The 21,091-nt window shown below is 37.3% G+C and overlaps 2 protein-coding genes across 5 annotated transcripts in view; one reads left to right on the top strand and one right to left on the bottom strand.

Moving 5' to 3' along the window:
* Positions 1 to 21,091, top strand: part of LOC130046996 (CD209 antigen-like protein C) — a 43,191-nt gene that overhangs the window by 7,824 nt on the left and 14,276 nt on the right. For 2 of the 4 annotated variants that reach the window (XM_056141023.1, XM_056141021.1), the window contains exons 3-8: positions 6,397 to 6,462; positions 6,617 to 6,683; positions 14,020 to 14,111; positions 15,059 to 15,140; positions 15,327 to 15,561; positions 15,795 to 15,868. In XM_056141023.1, the coding sequence (XP_055996998.1) occupies positions 6,397 to 6,462; positions 6,617 to 6,683; positions 14,020 to 14,111; positions 15,059 to 15,140; positions 15,327 to 15,556 (537 nt within the window). In that variant the 3' untranslated portion in view covers positions 15,557 to 15,561; positions 15,795 to 15,868. The other 2 variants (XR_008796087.1, XM_056141022.1) reach the window with 2 other exon arrangements.
* Positions 2,393 to 6,093, bottom strand: LOC130046997 (uncharacterized). Its single transcript, XM_056141024.1, has 2 exons — positions 5,660 to 6,093; positions 2,393 to 5,377 (listed from the first exon to the last, which is right to left on the bottom strand). Exon 2 carries the CDS (start codon positions 5,350 to 5,352, stop codon positions 4,372 to 4,374), a length of 981 nt encoding a protein of 326 aa, XP_055996999.1. The 5' UTR covers positions 5,353 to 5,377; positions 5,660 to 6,093; the 3' UTR covers positions 2,393 to 4,371.

The following is a 21,091-nucleotide window of genomic DNA, read 5'->3' as shown; positions in this document are numbered from 1 at the left end:
ACCATCCTATCTCAGGGAAAAGGCAACTTTAGTGAGTTTATGAGTATTGGATAACAAAATGGCTCAAACAAATATTATTAATTGTCATCTTTCTTTGATAAAAGCGTCACTCATGTAGAAGAGGAAACGAATAATGATTCAATAGCCAATTTGATGATCTTATTCAAACAGATTATGCTTGATATGGCCAGAATATGGATACCAGTGATTGATATAAACAAAAGTAATCATTTAAACACAAAGTCAAATAGGAAAACAAGCTGTTGAGCGCTACTGGCGAGCCAAAATAGCCGCCTTGACCATAAGCTGTTCCAGGCGCAGAAATGTTTCCAGCCGTGACGATTGGAATATTGGCATGTAAGGGAGAAATCCAACTGCTTATCTGAAATTGACACAAGAAAACAAAACGAGAAGCGGCAGTAATGTTCGATAAAAGGATCTAACATTAAAATGGGGTGTGGTAGGGAGGGTTGAATTTGTTTGCAGACGACTGTGCGTATGACGTCACATTTTTGCTGTGTTCGGCTAATATTCCGAAAATCATGACGTGGATGACTCTAAGAACCCGGGGTAGTGCCCTTGGGATGCCGGGAAATAGCACAGTAATAAAAAATAAAAGCTCCGTATCACTTTCATAAATGGATTTAACCTCTAGTGGTTAAATCACATTATAAAAAGATGCACTGAGCCCAGACTTGCATATCCTCATGCACAAAATAAAATTTAAGAAATGGCATAATGTACCTTGAAAAACTTTTATTTGACGATATTGGCCACGGCTGCAATTTACAATAACAATAAGGGAGGCAGGCATCAAAATAGCCACCACGAGACTATGCTCAGGCATAGGCTGCGCCACCAGTAGGGCAACCTGTACAATACCACACAGTTACGAATAACTATCAAAGTGTGCTTGACACGATAAGGCAATATTGAATAATCACTCTAGCCCATATTTGGCTTTAAATTTTAACCCCCCTGCCACCTTCAACACCAATTAATATCCATGTCAATCGAGTACTGGGTGAAAATTCATCAAGTCAATCAATAACGCCATAAATGACTAGGTGATACTAATTGTCAATACAGAAATCATAGACCTTCAATAGTCTATAAATGGTCAATATAAATGTAGGAAAATAAAAAACTATGACTAAAAGAATGTTCAATCAGTTATAGCGCAGCCATGGCCCGTTTTCGCCAAGTCTCGGGGAGACCTGAACGGAATTATCCTTAAAAAAGGCTTGCAATGCCTGTTGCAATCTAAACAAAAACAAGTTATTGCCCATGTCGGAAAGGTGGACTTTATCCTTAAAGAACATGCCCGTGTTGACGCGATGTAACTCTGGACACCTGATGTACTTCCCTCCTGATCTAAGCATACAAGTAGCCACATGGCTGTTTACACGAATTCTTATTATTTCCATGGCAGCTTGGTTTATTCCCCCCTCCATTGAAGGCGTGACAGTATCTGAGACCAAATCAATATTGTTAATGGTAGTAATGCTGTTAATTTTTTCAACACAGCCTTTAGCCTGAAACGCAAGTCAGCTGATTTCGCCCCTTTGTCCATTGGGATGTTGTTGCCCCCATAATGTATAAATAGCATGTGAGGAGCATCTTCTACCTTCAGTAGTGTCCTAACTTTAGGGTAAATCTCTTCCAGTCTCATGCCCCCTTTGCCTTGCCAAAATATGGTAGCATTATGGCGGGCTAACTCTAGGTTGGCACCAAATGAAGAATGAAATTTTTTTTGGACCTACAATGTGAATATTTTGTATTTCTTAATCATTATACTTTAGACCCCCCCCCCTCCTGAGCTCGAGGCACTACAACATAGTGAACCTTATTTCCGAATGTACTTGAACAAACAACGAGATTTCCACCGGCCCTTACTAGCAATATCTTGTTTGCTAGTTCCCATGACCCAAGCAAAGGAAGCTGCCCCGATGCGGAAGGAATGGGTTTTGTATAATCGGGTGTCTAATCCTAAATTACTTATAGCCATGTTAAAAACAGACGCTACTTGGTATCTAGTCACTGGTCTGCCCGAGAGGTGACAAAAAATGGTCCTGGGATTTTGGGTCTTAAATGCATGAATGATAGCATAGTGCGCACTGGGCATGTAGACTGAAGCGTAGAGGATAGCGTTATAGTTACCCCCTTTCCCACCTGGTCAGTCTTTGAGTGTCTGAGGAAAATGGGGACTGTATTATTGTGTTCTAGGTAGATTACATCCCTAGCTTGGATAGCATGGCCAGGGTCATGCACTGAATTTTGGACCAGTTCTCCCATTCTGAAATACCCGAAGAAAGCGGATGTGAATATGGCCGAGAATAGCGCAGATTCATATGGGGATTTGCAAATTGTAGGCAGCAAGCGAAGTATACTCGACAAGATATACAATGTAAGTGGTTTCCTGTCGTCAGCACGCGGGTTTTTACGGGTCAATCCGACCAGGACTTTTCTGAGTAAAAACGATTGAGTTGAATCATGGATATTGTGTAGCTTGCAAAAATATGATAACCCAGATATGTAAGATTTAATCGTGTTGGGAGAAAATTGCTTATATGATAGGTACGACACGAAATTTACTAATTCGTGGGAATGAGGAGGCCACTTTTCTTCGTGGTAGTAAGCCTTACGAAATATGTTAAAAACATTCAGTGCCATGTCATACAACTTCCTAGTATTGTCGGAAATGGAGTAACTCAAGAGCTCTTGAGATCTTCGTTGTAGATAAATTGCAGAAAAGACTGGGGAATTGCTATTGGTTGTTCCTCTGAGTCCGGGAAGCTGGCCCGGAAACGTGACCATTGCTGTCGAGAAAGAGAATCAGCTTTAACATTATGCTGGCCTGCGATATGGGACGCCTTAAACTGAATATTGTACACCAACCCTTGGAGAACTAACTTCCTCAGCAAATGCCTGACCCTTTTTGATTTGGATCTTTTGGAATTGAGAATGGATACAAGGGCTAGATTATCCGTATGAAGGATTACTCGCCTGCCAGCTAGTTTCTTGCCCCAAATATCGAAAGCCATAGTTATTGGTACTAACTCCAGAAAAGTAATATCTTTAATAATTTCTTACCCTTCCCACTGAGCTGGCCAGCGCATAAATGCCCATTGCTGGCCTAATATAGCACCACAACCTAATTGCACACTTCCTGCACTATCAGTAAACAACTCCAATTGAAAATCATTTGTCCAATCTACTGTTTTCTATGATGTAACTCCATTAAAGCACTCTAAAAACATTAGCCAAATTTCAATGTCTGTCCTCATTTCTAAACTGAACCTACGCTTGTGATGTGGTCTTGACAGTCCACAAGTAGCATAATATACTATAATAGCCTTCTAACGAAAGCCCTACCAGATGGAATGGCCCTAATACAAAATTCAACAAACTTGTAAGGGCTTGGAGCTCTTTCAGCGTGACTTTGCGTTTCGATAGTATGCATAGTAACTGAGTCTTAAGCTGTTGCAATTTGTCCAGGGGTATTCTGATTGTCATATTGGCAGTGTCGATTTCTAAACCGAGAAAGACTAAGTTGTTGGTAGGACCAACAGTTTTTTCGTGAGCCAATGGGACCCCAAGATTGGAACAGATGGAACAGAAAATTGACATTAGCCTCGCGCAATCTTCAGTACCCTCTCTACCTGCCATTAGAAAGTCGTCTAGATAATGCACCACATCAAGGCTATTGGCTTGCTGCTTAAGTGCCCACTCTAAAAATGTTGAAAATTCTCAAATTTTGCGAAGCTCACTGAAGATCCGAAAGGTAGACACTTATCCACAAATATCATTCCCTTAATTTTGAAGCCCAATAATTGAAAATCGAGTTTGTGGACTGGCAACAACCTAAATGCATTTTTTATATCTAGACATTCTACTAGGGCTCCTGGACCCAACCTTGCGAGCATGTCTAATGCTTCGTCAAAAGATGAGTATTTCACGGAACAATACTTTTTATCTATATGATCGTTGATACTATTTCCAGGGGGATGGGATAAATGGTGAATTAATCTATAAGAACCCCCCTTCTTTGGCACCATGCCCACTGGGGATAACCTAAGGTTCTGCAGAGGGGGTGGTCAAATGAGCCTGAAACTCTACCCAATGAAATCTCCTTAACAACTAATTGAATCGCTTGATAATTTAAACCAGCCATGGATTTAAGATTTTTACAATCAGTGGCAACACGTGGTCCTTGATAACAAAGCTTAAACCCATAAGTAAAACCTTGCTACAATTCTAAAGCCACCGAACCGAGTGGGTAATTGGTCAATAATTTGCTCAACATGCGCACCTTGACTGGGCTTGTTGCGATATTAGTGAGGTCTAAATGACTGGGCATGAGGGGCTCTACTAGTTGAGCTTGGGTTGCTGAGGTCGCCAAGTTGCTTGCATATCACCAGACCTAAAATTTAAACTGGTGCCTGAGGATGTTCTATGCCTAATGTAGGGGTGATTTTGTGAACATGATATGCATTGGTGTTTATATTGGCACCGATATTTGCTACATTGCCCCTTGTAATTAAAATCATAACACTTTAGGAGCGATGCCTGGCTGTAGGAAGACTGGGTGGTTGTTGTACTGTACATGTACAGGAGCCATAGCTCTTGGTCAACAACAGCAAATGAAAGGGAAGGGTTAGCCTCCTTCTTCAACCTAAATTGAACATCATAATCGCGCCATCCTAAGGTCTTAACTCTACTTGCCCCCAGCCTAATGGTATGGATATATTTAAATAGTTGGGCCATGCTCTCAGGATGTGCTGAAGCATATATTGACGCATATATGAGGAAAGCATCAGTCCAAACCTGTATATCGGTTATGACCTTGGCTTTGGACTTAGAGGCCAAAGTAAGGCTACCCTCTTTCATGGAAAAATATTTAGTGTCATCGTTGGGATCAACCCCCTCAGAATTTTCAACCAACAGCCCCAAATTTATATATTCCCCATTTACAATTTTGTGTTTCAATCTATTTGGCACCATGTGCCCCAAATCATTGTCATAACTCTGCGTTTGAGCAAGATAGTTACTAGAAAATATCTCAGGTTCTGTACCTGTACTTGGCTCATCCGCAGGCATGCTTGGCAGGAGGGGCTCTATGGGCATGCATTGAGACTGCCTGGATATGATGTCTGCCACGGCTTGCGACACCTGAAGCAATTGCTCGTTGGTAAATGGCGTTGTTGGGATCTGGGGCCCCGTGTTTGATGGTTCTCTTGCTAGTTGACTTGGGGCGGGAACTAAAGTAGCGTTGTCCGACCCATCAGTACCCTTAGGGCGCCTCCTCGACTTAACTGCTGGCGTGGCTTGTTGGTTCTTCCTCTTTGGCATTGTCAATATTGCTCGTTGAGTAATGCTAATACAAAAACAAGAAACTAATAATGAAATTAATCAATGACCTATATGTCGCGGGATGGGAAAATTGGAAGTTGAAGATTTGAGCCACGTGTAGACGCCAAAAAATGAAAAGTTAAATCCGAGTGAAATCTGCAAATTCTGTGGCCATCAGAGAGTTTAAATAGTACGATTACCTTTTACGAATGCTACCACATCGTACGAGAAAATCGTAAAGAAAATCTTTTAAACGAATAATTGAGTGTTATAAATTTTCAGCGGAGAAATCTCAAACACGTCTTACCTTGAATTTGTTTGCAGACGACTGTGTGTATGACGTCACATTTTTTGCTATGTTCGGCTAATATCCCGAAAATCGTGACGTGGATGACTCTAAGAAACCGGGGTAGTGCCCTTGGGATGCCGGGATATAGCACAGTAATAAAAAAAAAAAATAAAAGCTCCGTATCACTTTGATAAATGGATTTAACCTCTAGTGGTTAAATCACATTAATCGTACGTAATCGTTATGTACAATTCCAGTCTACGATATAATGTATACATTGTGACCCACCATACGTCATAAAATGCGAAAGAGTTCGACAAAGGGATATAACTTTTGGGTAACTCGGAACTTGCGTGTTGAATATTTGGGAGTTTTTTTTTACATGCACCCAAACCAAACTTGGTAGCCCATATCTGAACAACTATTTGTGACCAAAAACACCAGCGAAATAAACAAAATCACATCACTTTCATTTGCCCTCCTTCAGTAATTTTAGACACATGCAAACACACAATCAAACCACAATCAATATCACCTGTTCACGTTGTCACGCAATTCCTCTATTTAATAACCAATGCCAACTACATAAAAGTCTTTAGGCATCAGAGTGTTTAACAAATCTCTTGCCTTTTAGAAATTCGTAGTTATATTCAAAGATGATGTTTTCTCTGTTTTGCCTTTACATTGCATCCATTGTTCTTCAAACGGACGCTAAATCCCTGTTGGGAAAATCTGTGGATTTTGCTGTCTTCCAGAAGAAACTTCATGGTGTTCATGCCGGGTTTCAAACATCCGCCAAAGCAAATGGTTATTTACTAACGGTAATTTTCAACGTTGTTTCATTTTGTTTACGTTCTAGTTTCAAATGATATTCAATTGTAAAAACTGTTCTAACAATATTTTATGATGACATAGTTATGGTTGTTAGCGGTAAACATCAAATTTGTTTTCCTTATCATGTTTGTTATCTTGAAGGAAACGCATTTTGAAACAAAGGTGAAAACCATATGTACACATTCAGGATGCTCGTCATTTGCAGAAGGTAATGTATGAATTTGAAAATATTCAAAAGAAATCAAGATGAAAATGATATTTCCCACTGACAACATCTTCGTAGTCTTTGGTGATCAGGTCTATCAACAATCTTTTTGAATTCACATGGGCACGAATTATGCTCCTTTTTTAGCTGACCTGTTTTTATATTCTCATGAAGCAGACTTTATCCAAAACCTTCTACATGAGAAGAAAAAAGTTCCTATTGTGTCCTTCAACTCAAAAGTTGTTATTTACGCATTTTCCACGTCCAACATTAGTAAAAATACGCGGTAACTGATTATAATATATAAGGTATGAAATATCTATAACTATACACGTGAGGAAAATTTACGCGCTTATTACATGACCGCTTTTTAAAATTAGTGTAAAGGTCCCCCATGTGTAGATAACCACTTTTACAGTATATCTACGATGTTTTATCTATTAACAATAATAATTTTTCATTCATATGATGATTAGACATATACCTGTGAATTCGAACCAAAAGACACCACGGAGTCCTCCACATCCGTTTCGTACTTATATATTTTATGGAAAATGGATATTATAGGCAAACTAATAAGATTTATAGAATTAACTATAAATCCATTTATTTTAGCCAGACTTAAATATATTTTATTTCTGAGGATTTTTTCGGAAACACTATTCCGGAATCCTACCGGAAATAAGTTGGCAAATAGAATAGCATTTCCTTTTATGACGAGGCAATTTCGGGAGAACGGTGAGATAACAGTCGAGACAACATTTTAATTTTTTATAAGATTCAGAAGCTACGGAAAATAAGTTAAATTGTAGAAAAAACATGCCAAAAGAAAAATCAACGAGGGCGAAAAAGAAGAAGGGAGGTGATGTTATGAGAAAGGGGCGAACAAATAAAAATGTGGAAGGTCCAGTTGAATTTCAAGAGCAGACGACAATGGAGACATCAACAAATAACGGATTTGAGGGAGAAATGGATGTATCACCCAGAGATGAACCATCGGGATTCCGCATGGAGAATTCCAGGGAAACCATTCGAGGTACACAGGGCATAGATATACCAAATATGGTCAACAGTTACAACAATGTCATTGGACTTAATGTTTCACAAGAAATTAAAAACAAAATAGTCAGTGGTCAGTATGTAGAATTGGCAAAACTGTTGATTAATTCTAATGAACCACAAAAACAAACAATTGTAATGGTGAATGGGGAATTACAAACATCCGAGAAAAATTCTAAAAAAATCAACAACATTGAACAATGGACGGATGCATTTATAATTTTTTGCAGTATTTATTTAGAAGCACATCCGGCAAAAACATTAGAAATTTTGAAATACATGAATGATGTTAGGTTAGCAGCATCTAGGTCAGGAAATCTTGGATTTAAAGAGTATGACCAACAATTCAGATTAAAAATGGCAAAGAACCCTACAAAACCATGGGGTGAGGTTGATTCAGAATTATGGTTGATGTTTGTTTTACCTGCTGTTAAAACTCTGTCTGCTGCTCCAACTTACCAGAGTCAGAGTAAAAAATGCTACAATTACAACTACCAAGGTTCATGCTTCAGATCACCCTGTGCATATTTGCATGTATGTATCAAGTGTGGGGGTCAACATCCTATCAACAATTGTCAATCAAAAAACATCAGCACACAAGGGGAAGGTTTTAGTAATTTTCGTGGACAGGGAAATTACAGATTTTCAAGGGGTCAGTACCAAAACACAAGAGGAAGAGGGGGGTCTCAATTCAGAGGTCAAAGGGGAACTTTCTAAAGTATGGAAGCTTGGGACCACCCCTATAGATATAAAAAATTTAGAATCATTGTTACACAGTTATCCTAAAAAAAATATAGCTTTAGAGCTTTTGCAAGGATTTAGATTTGGATTCAGATTAGGGTACAAAGGGCCAAGAATAGGGAGTGAATCAGATAATCTTACATCAGTCAAAAAACACCCTGAGAAAGCAAAAGAAAAAATAGATAATGAAGTAGAAAAAGGAAGGATAGGGGGACCATATTCAAATAAACCAATATCAAATTTAAAAATATCGCCAATAGGCATTGTACCAAAAAAAGAGGGAATGTGGCGATTAATTACACATCTATCTTTTCCAGAAAATAACGGTGTTAATCACTACATAGATCCCCAAGAATGTACAGTAGCTTATACATCTTTAGATCAGGTTTTAGAAACAGTAGCTAGGTTGGGAACAGGAACATTGCTGGCTAAGATGGATATAAAATCTGCATTTAGACTAATGATAATCCATCCTGGTGATTTTGATTTGCTAGGTTTCAAATTTCAAGGTAAATATTACATTGACAAATGTTTACCAATGGGTTGTGCAATGTCAGGTAATCTGTTTGAAAAGTTTTCAACATTTTTACACTGGCAACTACAGAAACAGACAGGTATTGACACGATTTATCATTATCTGGATGATTTCTTATTTATTGGAAGAGTAGGTACTCAAGAATGTTCACATTTAATGGAAGAGTTTCAAAATTTGTGCAGTTTGGTGGGTGTACCGTTAGCAAATGAAAAAACAGTAGGGCCATCTACAAGCATTATATTTTTAGGTTTAGAAATAAATACGGTTGATATGGTTGTAAAAATTCCTCTAGAAAAGGTAAAACAGTTGAAATCTATGCTAAATATGGCCCTTATTAAAAAGTCATTACAGTTACAAGAAGTACAAAGCATAGTTGGAAGCTTAAATTTTTTCAGCAAAGGTGTGCCAAATGCAAGAGCATTCAACAGAAGGTTTTATGATGCTACTTGTGGGGTGACAAAAGCTCATCATCATATCAAAATCACAAATGAGTTTAGGGAAGATGTTAAAACTTGGTTACTTTTTTTAGAACAGTTCAATGGTGTTAGACTCTTGCATGAGAGTGATTGGCTGAGTAACGAAAATATGAAATTGTTTACAGATAGTACAGGCAATCCAGATTTGGGATGTGGGGCATACTGGGAAGGTAGATGGGTTTTCTGGCCTTGGCCAACAAAATGGGATTTAGGTATTTTTAAAGAAATGTCATTTTTGGAGCTGGTGCCCATTGTATTAGCTATTTACATATGGGGCGAAATGCTCTTTAAGAACAAGAGGATCATAATGTACATTGACAACAATGCACTGGTGTCAATTATTAACAAACAAACATCAAAATAAAAAAGAATCATGTTTTTGATAAGAAAGTTGGTCCTTATACTGTTAAAAAACAACATAGTATTCAAGGCAAAACATATAGCAGGTACACAAAATAGTATCGCAGATGCACTGTCACGTAAACAGTTTAAAACATTTCAGGAATTGGCTCCACAAGCAAACAAGATACCAGAAAAAATACCAGTAGAATTTCAGCAGTTGATGTTAGAAATGAAGTAAACAACTTGTTACATCTAGCAACAGCCCCAAATACTCAGGAAACATACAACCAGGGACTAAGATGCTTTGAGGAATTCCAGGATTCCCTAAACCTTAGCAAAATATGGCCCCCTACGTTAGAGCAAATAGTTCTATTTATAGGTTATATGTCAGCAAAACATCTCTCAGTGGCAACAGCTAGAACTTACATTTCAGCTATTTCTTACAAACTAAAAATTCAAAACAATAGGGATGAAACTCAAAGCTTTCTGGTTAAGAAACTCTTAGAAGGATTCAGAAGAAAGGTCAAGAAAAATGATGCCAGACTGCCAATTACATCAAATATATTAAATCAAATACTACAAAGTTTGCACTTGGTTTGTACAAACTACTATGAATGCAAACTGTTTCAAGCCGCCTACACTTTAGCATTTTTTGGTTTCTTTAGAGTTGGAGAAATGACAGTAAAAAACCAAAAAGATCTGGGACATGCAATTGAATATGAAGACATAAAAATGTTTACAGAAGAAAATAAAATCCAAATCAAATTAAAGCATTCCAAAGTGGATCAAATAGGGGAAGGAGAAACAATTACTATTCAGAATAGCCAATTTGGGTCTCAAATACAACCAATTAAGATTATTCAAGAATATCTAGCAATACGACCTTCAGTGCAGGGGAAGTTGTTCTGTCATTTTAGTGGACAACCATTAACTAGATACCAATTTACGGCAGTTTTAAATAAAGTTTTGTCGATAATAGGGTTAGAAGGTAAAAAATACAAGTCTCATTCATTTAGAATTGGGGCAGCAACCAGTGCAGCAATGTTTGGTATGTCAGAGGAAGAAATCTGTAAAGCAGGAAGATGGAAATCTAAAGCATACAAAATTTATGTTAGGATGTAATCATAATATAAATGTAGGTGTAACCCTTAAGACTGTCATATGTTTAAGTATATATGAAAATGGTTTCAAGTCATATAATTATATATATCTTGTCATGTCTCTATATATACACTTTCAGAACAACAGGTATGGGTAGTGGGCTCATCAATAGTCAAAAGAGCATTTTTAGCAGCTAGAATCAGACCAGATGGAGTTAACTTGGGACTAATGGATAGATTAAATGTGTCTATTTGGTGGCAAGGAAAAGGGGGTATGGGCTGGTATGAAATGTACAACAAGATCAAAACATTGCTGAAAGTTGCTGACCCTCCTGATTACATTATTCTACATTGTGGTGGTAATAATATTGGGTACACACCAATCAAACAGCTTATACAAGATATGAAAGGTACAATTGACAAAATTTGGAAACTTTTACCCAATACAAAGCTTGTATGGTCACAAATATTGCCTAGAAAGAACTGGTATTCATCAGATAGCATAGAAAAAATGAATAATTCTGCAAAAAGAATCAACAGTTCAGTGGCGGCTTATATAGTAAGGAATGGGGGATGTTATATCAAGTATTTGGATATCAAACTTGTAAACACAAATCTTTTTGAGGCAGATGGGGTCCATATATCAAATATAGGCAATGAAATTTTTCTCAACAACATTAGTGCAGGGTTAGAACAATTTATAACGAATGGATGGCAAGTGTATCCAAAGTTATACTAGAATTTGGACGGAGTATTTTGTGGCAAGGTCTTGGCTCCAGGAACTAGCCGCTTCCCCCCCTTGGTGGCGGTGGCTTCAATGGTTAATATTGTAACCATTTCCGCCATGTGGAAGAATGCGCGTCTGGTTCCTGTGATTGGACATTGAATGATTTGATTGGACAATATTGTATGTATTGAATTATTTGGTGACAATTTGGTCACATATATATATGATACACTTTGATTGCCGCTCACCGGAATCATAGTCATATGGTTTTTTGTTTAATTGAAAATTGACATTTTAATGATTGATGTTTGGGGGTGATTGCAAATCGTCTCATTGCCGTCAACCGGAATGAGAAGATCTGCGAAATTTGTTGCTTGATTTTATGATATAACATTAGGCAATGATGTGTTTTTGGCCTGTACCATTTGGGTGTCAATACACAGGTGTAATTTACATGGTAAAATTTTAATGTAAAACTTTAAAATTTTACTCATTGCCTAGTTGCCAAGACCAACAACAGCCACAATGGGGAGGGGGGTGTTGTTATAAAATACAATAAGTGCAAAAAATAAACTTGTATATAGGTAAACATAATGTTATGTCTTTATTTCCATCCCAGGACAAGGTCAGCTTACAAGTACAATGTACACTACAAACTGCTATCATTTTGAAGTTTTGCAAGGCTGGTCTATAATAATAAGATTTATAGAATTAACTATAAATCCATTTATTTTAGCCAGACTTAAATATATTTTATTTCTGAGGATTTTTTCGGAAACACTATTCCGGAATCCTACCGGAAATAAGTTGGCAAATAGAATAGCATTTCCTTTTATGACAGGCAATTTTGGGAGAACGGTGAGATAACAGTCGAGACAACATTTTAATTTCCCTTCCCACCCATCCCAAAAAGTTGTAAGAATATGTACTGCGGAAAATGTTTTCAATTTTTCAGGTGAGCTCGATTCTTGGATATAGTTCTGGTTATGGGAAAAGAAACAAATACAATGGAGTGTGTTTGAAAAGACTGTCTTGGCAACTTGGGGCCAGATAAAGTACATTTTTGATTACGGAACACAAGAAGAATGCGCGTCTGGTTCCTGTGATTGGACATTGAATGATTTGATTGGACAATATTGTATGTATTGAATTATTTGGTGACAATTTGGTCACATATATATATGATACACTTTGATTGCCGCTCACCGGAATCATAGTCATATGGTTTTTTGTTTAATTGAAAATTGACATTTTAATGATTGATGTTTGGGGGTGATTGCAAATCGTCTCATTGCCGTCAACCGGAATGAGAAGATCTGCGAAATTTGTTGCTTGATTTTATGATATAACATTAGGCAATGATGTGTTTTTGGCCTGTACCATTTGGGTGTCAATACACAGGTGTAATTTACATGGTAAAATTTTAATGTAAAACTTTAAAATTTTACTCATTGCCTAGTTGCCAAGACCAACAACAGCCACAATGGGGAGGGGGGTGTTGTTATAAAATACAATAAGTGCAAAAAATAAACTTGTATATAGGTAAACATAATGTTATGTCTTTATTTCCATCCCAGGACAAGGTCAGCTTACAAGTACAATGTACACTACAAACTGCTATCATTTTGAAGTTTTGCAAGGCTGGTCTATAATAATAACACAACTTCAGGACAAATGGGATGATTTCAGTTTTCCCATCGTCATATTTCCATATTATAGAGCAATAATCCATTATCACCTGCATATGGTGTTTATACCTCTCAACTGATTAGATACTCAAAAGCTTGTTCTGCATATGATCACTTTTAAAATTGAGGCAGGCTACTGACAAACAAGTTAATGGTGAGGGGTTTCAACAGTCTCGTTTAAAGTCATCATTTCGCAATTGCTATGCTCATTATAACGATCTAGTTTGCCAATACAACCTATCATTGGGTCAAATGCTGTTTGACGTGTTTCATACCGATTGTTAAGCCGTTCTTGATACACTGATTTTGACTACAGATAACTCTGTTTACCTGATCAAGACATGGGCTCACGGCAGGTGTAACCGGTATATAGGGGATGCTTAATTCTCTTAGACACCCGATCCAACCTCTCATATGTTCAGAGTTCCGGTTTTGCCCATCTATTTATTTTGTATTCCTCGTGGGATTATGAGATTGGTCACTGTAAGTTATATCCGTATTTCATTCTTACAATAAAATTCTACATATATATATTATAAGGTATATTATCACTGTTCATTATCTTCATTTTTCATACTTAATAATCTTGTTAACTTGATTTAATAAGCGAATGAATGCTAAGCAATCAGTTGGAAACTTATACAAGTGAATATCATTACAATACTATACAGTGTATGACAGGGAATGCCCCAAGGACTGGAAAAAATTCTCAGGAAACTGTTATAGGCTTCTGTCGGGCAAAAAGAACTGGGATTCAGCAAAGGTAAAGCCTGATTATGTAAACCTTTTCAATGATTAATTTATTCTGTGTTGGGTTTTTTCAAAACTGATAAGTAATGTTGTAAAGCTGAAAATATTACATCATTTGATATATAACATTGTACAAAACTCATCAGGAAGTGCATATTTTAGCCCTGATATATAGAGAGCGTTTCAGACATTCTTGTGAACAACAAAAGTGACTGTTAAGCTTATCAGTCGAAACATGGTTCCTCATGTTTGTAATAAATATAAATCCAAGTATTCGCCTTCACATCTTTAAGATGTAATCTACGTAAAATACCTAAAATGCGACAAGAATTTTTTCTAGCATGTACTGTATCGAGGAATATAGGCTCAAATAATTTTTCTTAAATGTTACCTACGTTTCTAAATGATTGCATTAATCTATAATTCTAAACAATAATAACCCATTTGAACCAAACACTATGATTATTTTCTTATTGATTTATCGTATCATTCTCTTCTAACTATTCCTTGTTTGGTCTAATCACTAGTGGTTCAGCCACTGTTTCAAACTACATGTCCCAGCCCTTTATTTATTTGAGCTTTTGCTCCCGGGATATCTTCTGAAGGAATAATGTCTCAAATGGTCCATCCGCAGTAATTTGAGGTCACGTATATGAGACAATTTAAACCTTACCTAAAATCTGAATGTGAGATGCGATCCTCTCTCTTCTCCGTCTACCAGCAGACTAACTCAAATACGCAGAAGTGCCTTCTAATTATACCTCGCTCAATTCTGCTTAATCATATACTAGTCTCTAAAACGTTTGAAACAATGTACAGCACACAAAGAATAGCTAATCATTGACAAGACTTGATTGACCCTGATTGCATCATTTACATCATCATAGCAATTTTCATTACAATACTTACATTTTCATTCTATGTAATATATATGTAGTTTTTTTAATCTATCAACATTAGAGCGCATGCAAAGCACTTCAGGCAAATTTGGCTGACGTAACATCAGAGAGTGAAAATCGATGGCTTTATAAGACATTTACAGGTATTTTCATACATTTTTATTCAACTATCAGAATAGAATATCATGACACTGGTGACATAATGAAAACTTATTTCTAATTCTAGCCCCTCTCCCCAATGTAAAATTTCTGAGCTACATGTAATTATATTATTATGTTGAAATGTATCATCATTAACAGCGGTGTTAACATTTACCATTATTCTATAGGTTTGAAAAAATTTGCTTGGATCGATGCCGCAGACAAATCAAAGGAAGGAGAGTGGAGGTGGTCCTCCTCTGGCAAGTTGTTGACGTATAATGCTTGGAATAAAGGGGAACCCAACGACGCAGGACGCAATGAAGATTGTGGTTGTGTTTTTGAACATAAAGGAAAACTCGTTTGGGCCGATGCACCATGCACTAGCCAATATCAACTTTTATGCAAGAAAAAAGCATAAACAAGGTATAAGACGATTGATAACGCTTGCTGTTTCTAGATTGATCATTAATTTTACAGATTGTCAGCAAGTTGTTCATAACACTTTTTGCACAGAGAATTTGCACAGAAAACACTTTCATAATCAATATAAATTCACATAGTCGATTTAATTAATGAGAAAAGTTTAAACATATTATTCATTGAACGATGTTGTCTTTCAGTGAGTACAGAATTAACAAATTTCATTCTTTTTACAGGACATTCAGTCATGAGTGTTGAAGTTCAAAATTGTGATGGAATTGAATTATAAACTACAAATTATAACACCAAATTGTTTTTATTGTCTTTTATTTGCTGTGGTAACACCAGCAATGTTTTAGGCATAGTAAAACAATGCCTACATCATGGGATCCCAACATATCAATTTAAAAAGTTTCTTGAAGAACTTTGGAGTTGCACTGAATTCAAGTTGCATTGTGCATACTCTTGTAGCAAATTGTGCCAACGTAATATATAAAACACAGCTCAAATAATCCATAATGAGAATTACATACATTCTGTTGGAATTCACATGGGCACGAATAGTGCTCCTGTGTTAGCTGACCTGTTTTTCTTATGAAGCATATTTTATTCAAAGCTTTTACACATGGGGATGCCTGCTCCTTCTAGGCACCTGATCCCACCTATGATGTATCCAGGAGTTTGTGTTTGCCCATCTCTCTATTTAGTATCCCTTATAGGTGGTTTGGGATCACTTGTTCATTATCTTCACCTTTTCATGAGAAGAAAATATTCCTTACCATGGCTTTCAACTTTACTTTTAAATACAAAGTTTTATCTATCAACAGCAATCTCTTTTCTTGATATGTCGATTCGATATATCCCTGTGAACTTGACATAAATGACACCAGAGTCCTCCACATCAGCTTCGTACTTATTGTATTGAATTTTTATATTCACGGCAAACTAACAACTCAACTTTATGACAAACGGGATGATTTCATTTTCTCCACTGTCGTCTTCCCCTGATCAAGATATAGGGCTCACGGTGGGTGTGACCGGTCGACAGGGGATGCTTACTCCTCCCAGGCACCTGATCCCACCTCTGGAAGATCCAGGGTTCCGTATTTGCCCGACTCTTTCTTTTGTATTGCTTTAATATAGGAGTTAAGAGATTGATCACTGTTCGTTATCTTCATCTTTCATGTAGCAATATTCCATTATCACCATCACATGGTGTTTATACCTCTCAACTGATTCGATATCGATATGCAAGAGCTTGATCTGCGTATGAACAATTTTTAAATCAAGATAGCTACTGTCAAAGAAGTTGATGTTACAAGAGTTTTGACAGTCCTGTTCAAAATCAGCATTTCGCAAATTCTATGGTCGTTATATTAAATTGCATGCCAATACAATCTATCGTTGAGTGGAATGCTTTCTGACTTGTTTCACACCGAATGTTAGGCCGTTTGTTTGTTTTTGTAGGGGTTTTTTGGATGGGGGATTTTGACTACGGATTACTCCGTTTACCTGATCAAGAGATAGGGCTCACGGCGGGTGTGACCGGTTTAACAGACTATATATACAGGGGAAAAGACGATTCACAACACACGCTTCTGCAAATGCATAGGTTTTTAGTGGTACTCTGTTGTTTTTAAGTTCCTAGTCCCGTGTCCCAGTGTACAGTGTTATATTCATGCATTTTGGGTGTTTTTTCTAAAGGTATATAAACAAAGAAAAAACAAATGCACAAAGGTTACATGTTCTTACAGGGGAACCAGAAAGTGTGCATGAACCATAAACCGAGGTTATTTGCAAACATCATTAAAAGACAGCAAACGTGGTTTAAATTGACTTTTATAAATGTATCATACCATAACATCACACATACTGCGGGGTGATGGGAGGGGGACTGTATGTAATCCAAGCCCGTCAGATGTTCAAGGTTAATTACTTCGTTATGTTTGTTTGTTTGTTTTACGTTCTATTATTTAAAAAATTCATTATATTGAGACGTCACTAGCTGTAGAAAATTAGACCTATACTTAGCCTTCGAGACCGTAGTAATGAGAGTTCTTTAACGTCTGCCGTGACCAGGGGCGGATCCAGGAATTGTGGTTACGGGGGGCACCACTTTATGAGGCTGGGGGCCGCCTTGAGGTCCCCAGTGGGTCCAGTGGGAATCCCTGGGGCAGGGGGCGATACCCCCGGAAGCTCCTGGATTTTACAGATTTCATATAAATATAAATTTCATATAAACATATTTTTGAAATATGCCTCCTATTTAGTCATTTGTACTAATTTCCATGATTTTTCATAAGGTAAAATTAATAAAATGACGCAAATTGTAAGGGTTTTTCGAAAAAAAAAATTAAGTTCTCCCGATAAAGTAATTCAAGAAATTAAAAGATTTTGTCATTTATTTCTCCGGGAGTAGAAGAAATTATTGCATCTTTTATCGTTTAGTACATTTTTCTAAACAAGATACCGCGATTTACCTTAAATTTGAAAATTTTAGGGGGGAGGGCTGCGCCCCTCCCTTAAATCCGCCACTGGTGACATGGGTCCTCCGTTTTTAAGGTCATATCCGAAATACCCGTGATTCTCACTTTTAAATGCCAAGCGTTTGGCAAAGGAGCACTCATTATTTATGTTTACATCTTACTTTTAATGGAGCACTCATTATTTATGTCTTACTTTTAATGGAACACTCATTATTTATGTTTATGTCTTACTTTTAATGGAACACTCATTATTTATGTTTATGTCTTACTTTTAATGGAACACTCATTATTTATGTTTATGTCTTACTTTTGACGCGGCCATGTTACGAGCGGGGCTTGAACTCACGACTTCTCAGTTACTAAGCGAGCGTTCTACCTCTGAGAACCGCGACCGGTCCCAATGTTAATTGGAGAAAAATCCTGCATTCAAGCATTTTCCCAGTAATGTTTGAGAATATACATGTACATGTAGCTTTCTTTTATTTGGCCGGTTTATTACAATTTTCACATGCTCTGGACTATCCCCATCCCACCCCCACTACACACACACACACACACACACACACACACACACACACACACACACACACACACACACACACACACACACAACTTCACTGTATAAATCTTAGGCTGAGATTGCACAACATATCTTTGAAATTGAAGAAACGAAGGGATTAGAAGAAATTGAATGATTTTTTTGTTGTTGGTTGGTTGATATGGTGTTGCTAAAACGTGGAACGGAAAACGAAATGGAAGACGGAACGGAATGGAAAATATTGTATGCAATAATGTTGTAAGGATGTCAGCATTTTTGCAAAATAAAAGGTTTATCATGATCAAGGAAAGCAGAAATTACAGAGAGTGAGAAGTCATCCACAGAATTCACCGTTTCATATACTTCATACTAATGCATATGTATTTTAAAAGCAGTAACTTACCATGAAAATATTAATAAATTCAAAAAAAAATTAAAAACAATAATCATACTGAAAAAAGACTTGAATTAAATATGTTATATGCAAGGTGAAGATAACGAACAGTGATCAATCTCATAACTCCTACAAGCAATACAAAATAGATAGTTGGGCAAACACGGACCCCTGGACACACCAGAGGTGGGATCAGGTACCTAGGAGGAGTAAGCATCCCCTGTTGACCGGTCACACCTGCCGTGAGCCCCATATCCTGATCAGGTAAACGGAGTTATCCGCAGTCAAAATCAGTGTGTCAAGAACGGCTTAACAATCGGTATGAAACACGTCAGACAGCATTTGACCCAATGCGAGGTTGTATTGACGAACTAGATCGTTATAACGACCATAGAATTTGCGAAATGCTGACTTCAATCGAGACTGTTGAAATCCCTGTACCATCAACTTGTTTGTCAGTAGCTTACCTCGATTTAAAAACTGACTATACCCAGAACAAGCTCTTGCATATCGAATCAGTTGAGATATATAAACACCATATGCAGGTGATAATGGAATATTGCTACATAAATGTGGGAAGTTGACGATGGAGAAGCTGAAATCATCCCGTTTGTCATACAGTTGAGTTGTTAGTTTGCCGTTAATATCTACTTTCAATAAAATATCTAAGTATGAAACAGAAGTGGACGACTCTGTGGTGTCCTTTATTTCGAGCTCACGGGGATATATCAAATCGACATATGAATGAAAGCTATCATAGTTAATAGACAAAACGTCATCGATATATCTAAACGTCGAATTGAAGGTCACAGCAAGATGAATACCCCCCCCCCCCAATTTTTTCCGCGATTTTCCCCAAACATAGCCTTCTTAAATCGAACTTGCTTTTATTCGTAATTTAGTTCTACACCTGGTATAATATGTGTATGTATTTATGTATCACATCAAAGTTTTAAGCGAACGAGTCGGGTGTGTATAAAAGCTTTGCCTTCGTTAATCTGGTCCCTGCCCCCGCCACTCCTTGATCACTCGTTTTTGGTCATCAAGGAGTGGCGGGGTGGGGACCAAACTATGCCTTCGTACATTTACCAACATCCTGCGGATTTGTGTTGAACCCGAAGAGATACAGCGCGAAAGAAAGTTTGAAAAAGAACTAATGAAAACTAAAGTGAAGTTTACGATTCATAGTATGAAGAATTAACAGATATGAAATAGCTATTAGACTAACAGACAATTTATGCTTGAATGGCATTAAAAAGGTCATCTCATTATTAATCTAAATATTACGATACAAGTATTTAGTTTAGAAATAAAGAGCTAGAAGAGCTAGAAGTCCTTCCAATTTGGGATTGAAGTGTACATTCCACATTCCCTGTTGTAAGTATACACATACACGGTATTATGTAAATGTGCGTTAATGACGTTTTGACACCCCGGCGGTGGGGGGGGGGGTCCTATAAAGTACATGTGCTCTTTCCATTCCCTACCCATAGGTGTCGCTGCTCGCTAACACATTCGTCAATGCCGACATTTCAATTCTTGTAAAACGCTTTGTAAATTCTTATACAAACGTTTAACTTCGCTTAATCAATTTATGATGCATAATTTTATTATAAAATTGTTTTACCGCTTGAAAACAAATTACCAAAATTTTTATTTTAATCATAATAAAGTATTAGCTACGTCCATCATTCTAATTTTTAAATTCTGCTCCGTTTTCCGTTCCGTTTCGCGTTGATATTGTCTAACGTTTTCCACTTACATGAAGACCATCATCAACTGCTGCGGTGGTCTAAACGTTTGAGCGGTTGCCCCGCATGCGGTATTCGAATCCCGCGGCCGCAACAAACCTAAGTCATTAAAACAGGTAGTGGCAGTTCCATCGCCAAACGCTTGGCATCAGGTGTAAATGTCACGGGTGATTTAAAAACTGACTATACGCAGAACAAGCTCTTGCTTATCGAATCAGTTGAGAGATATAACTACCATATGCAGGTGATAATGGATTATTGCTACATAAATATGGGAAGTTGACGATGGAGAAACTGAAATCATCCCGTTTATCATACAATTGAGTTGTCAGTTTGCCGTTAATGTCTACTTTCAATAAAATAT

The sequence above is a fragment of the Ostrea edulis genome, chromosome 6, assembly GCF_947568905.1.
Source record: "Ostrea edulis chromosome 6, xbOstEdul1.1, whole genome shotgun sequence".
NCBI lineage: Eukaryota > Metazoa > Mollusca > Bivalvia > Ostreida > Ostreidae > Ostrea > Ostrea edulis.
Note: the sequence above shows the minus strand (reverse complement) of the source record. Positions and strands in the feature narration are given on the sequence as shown.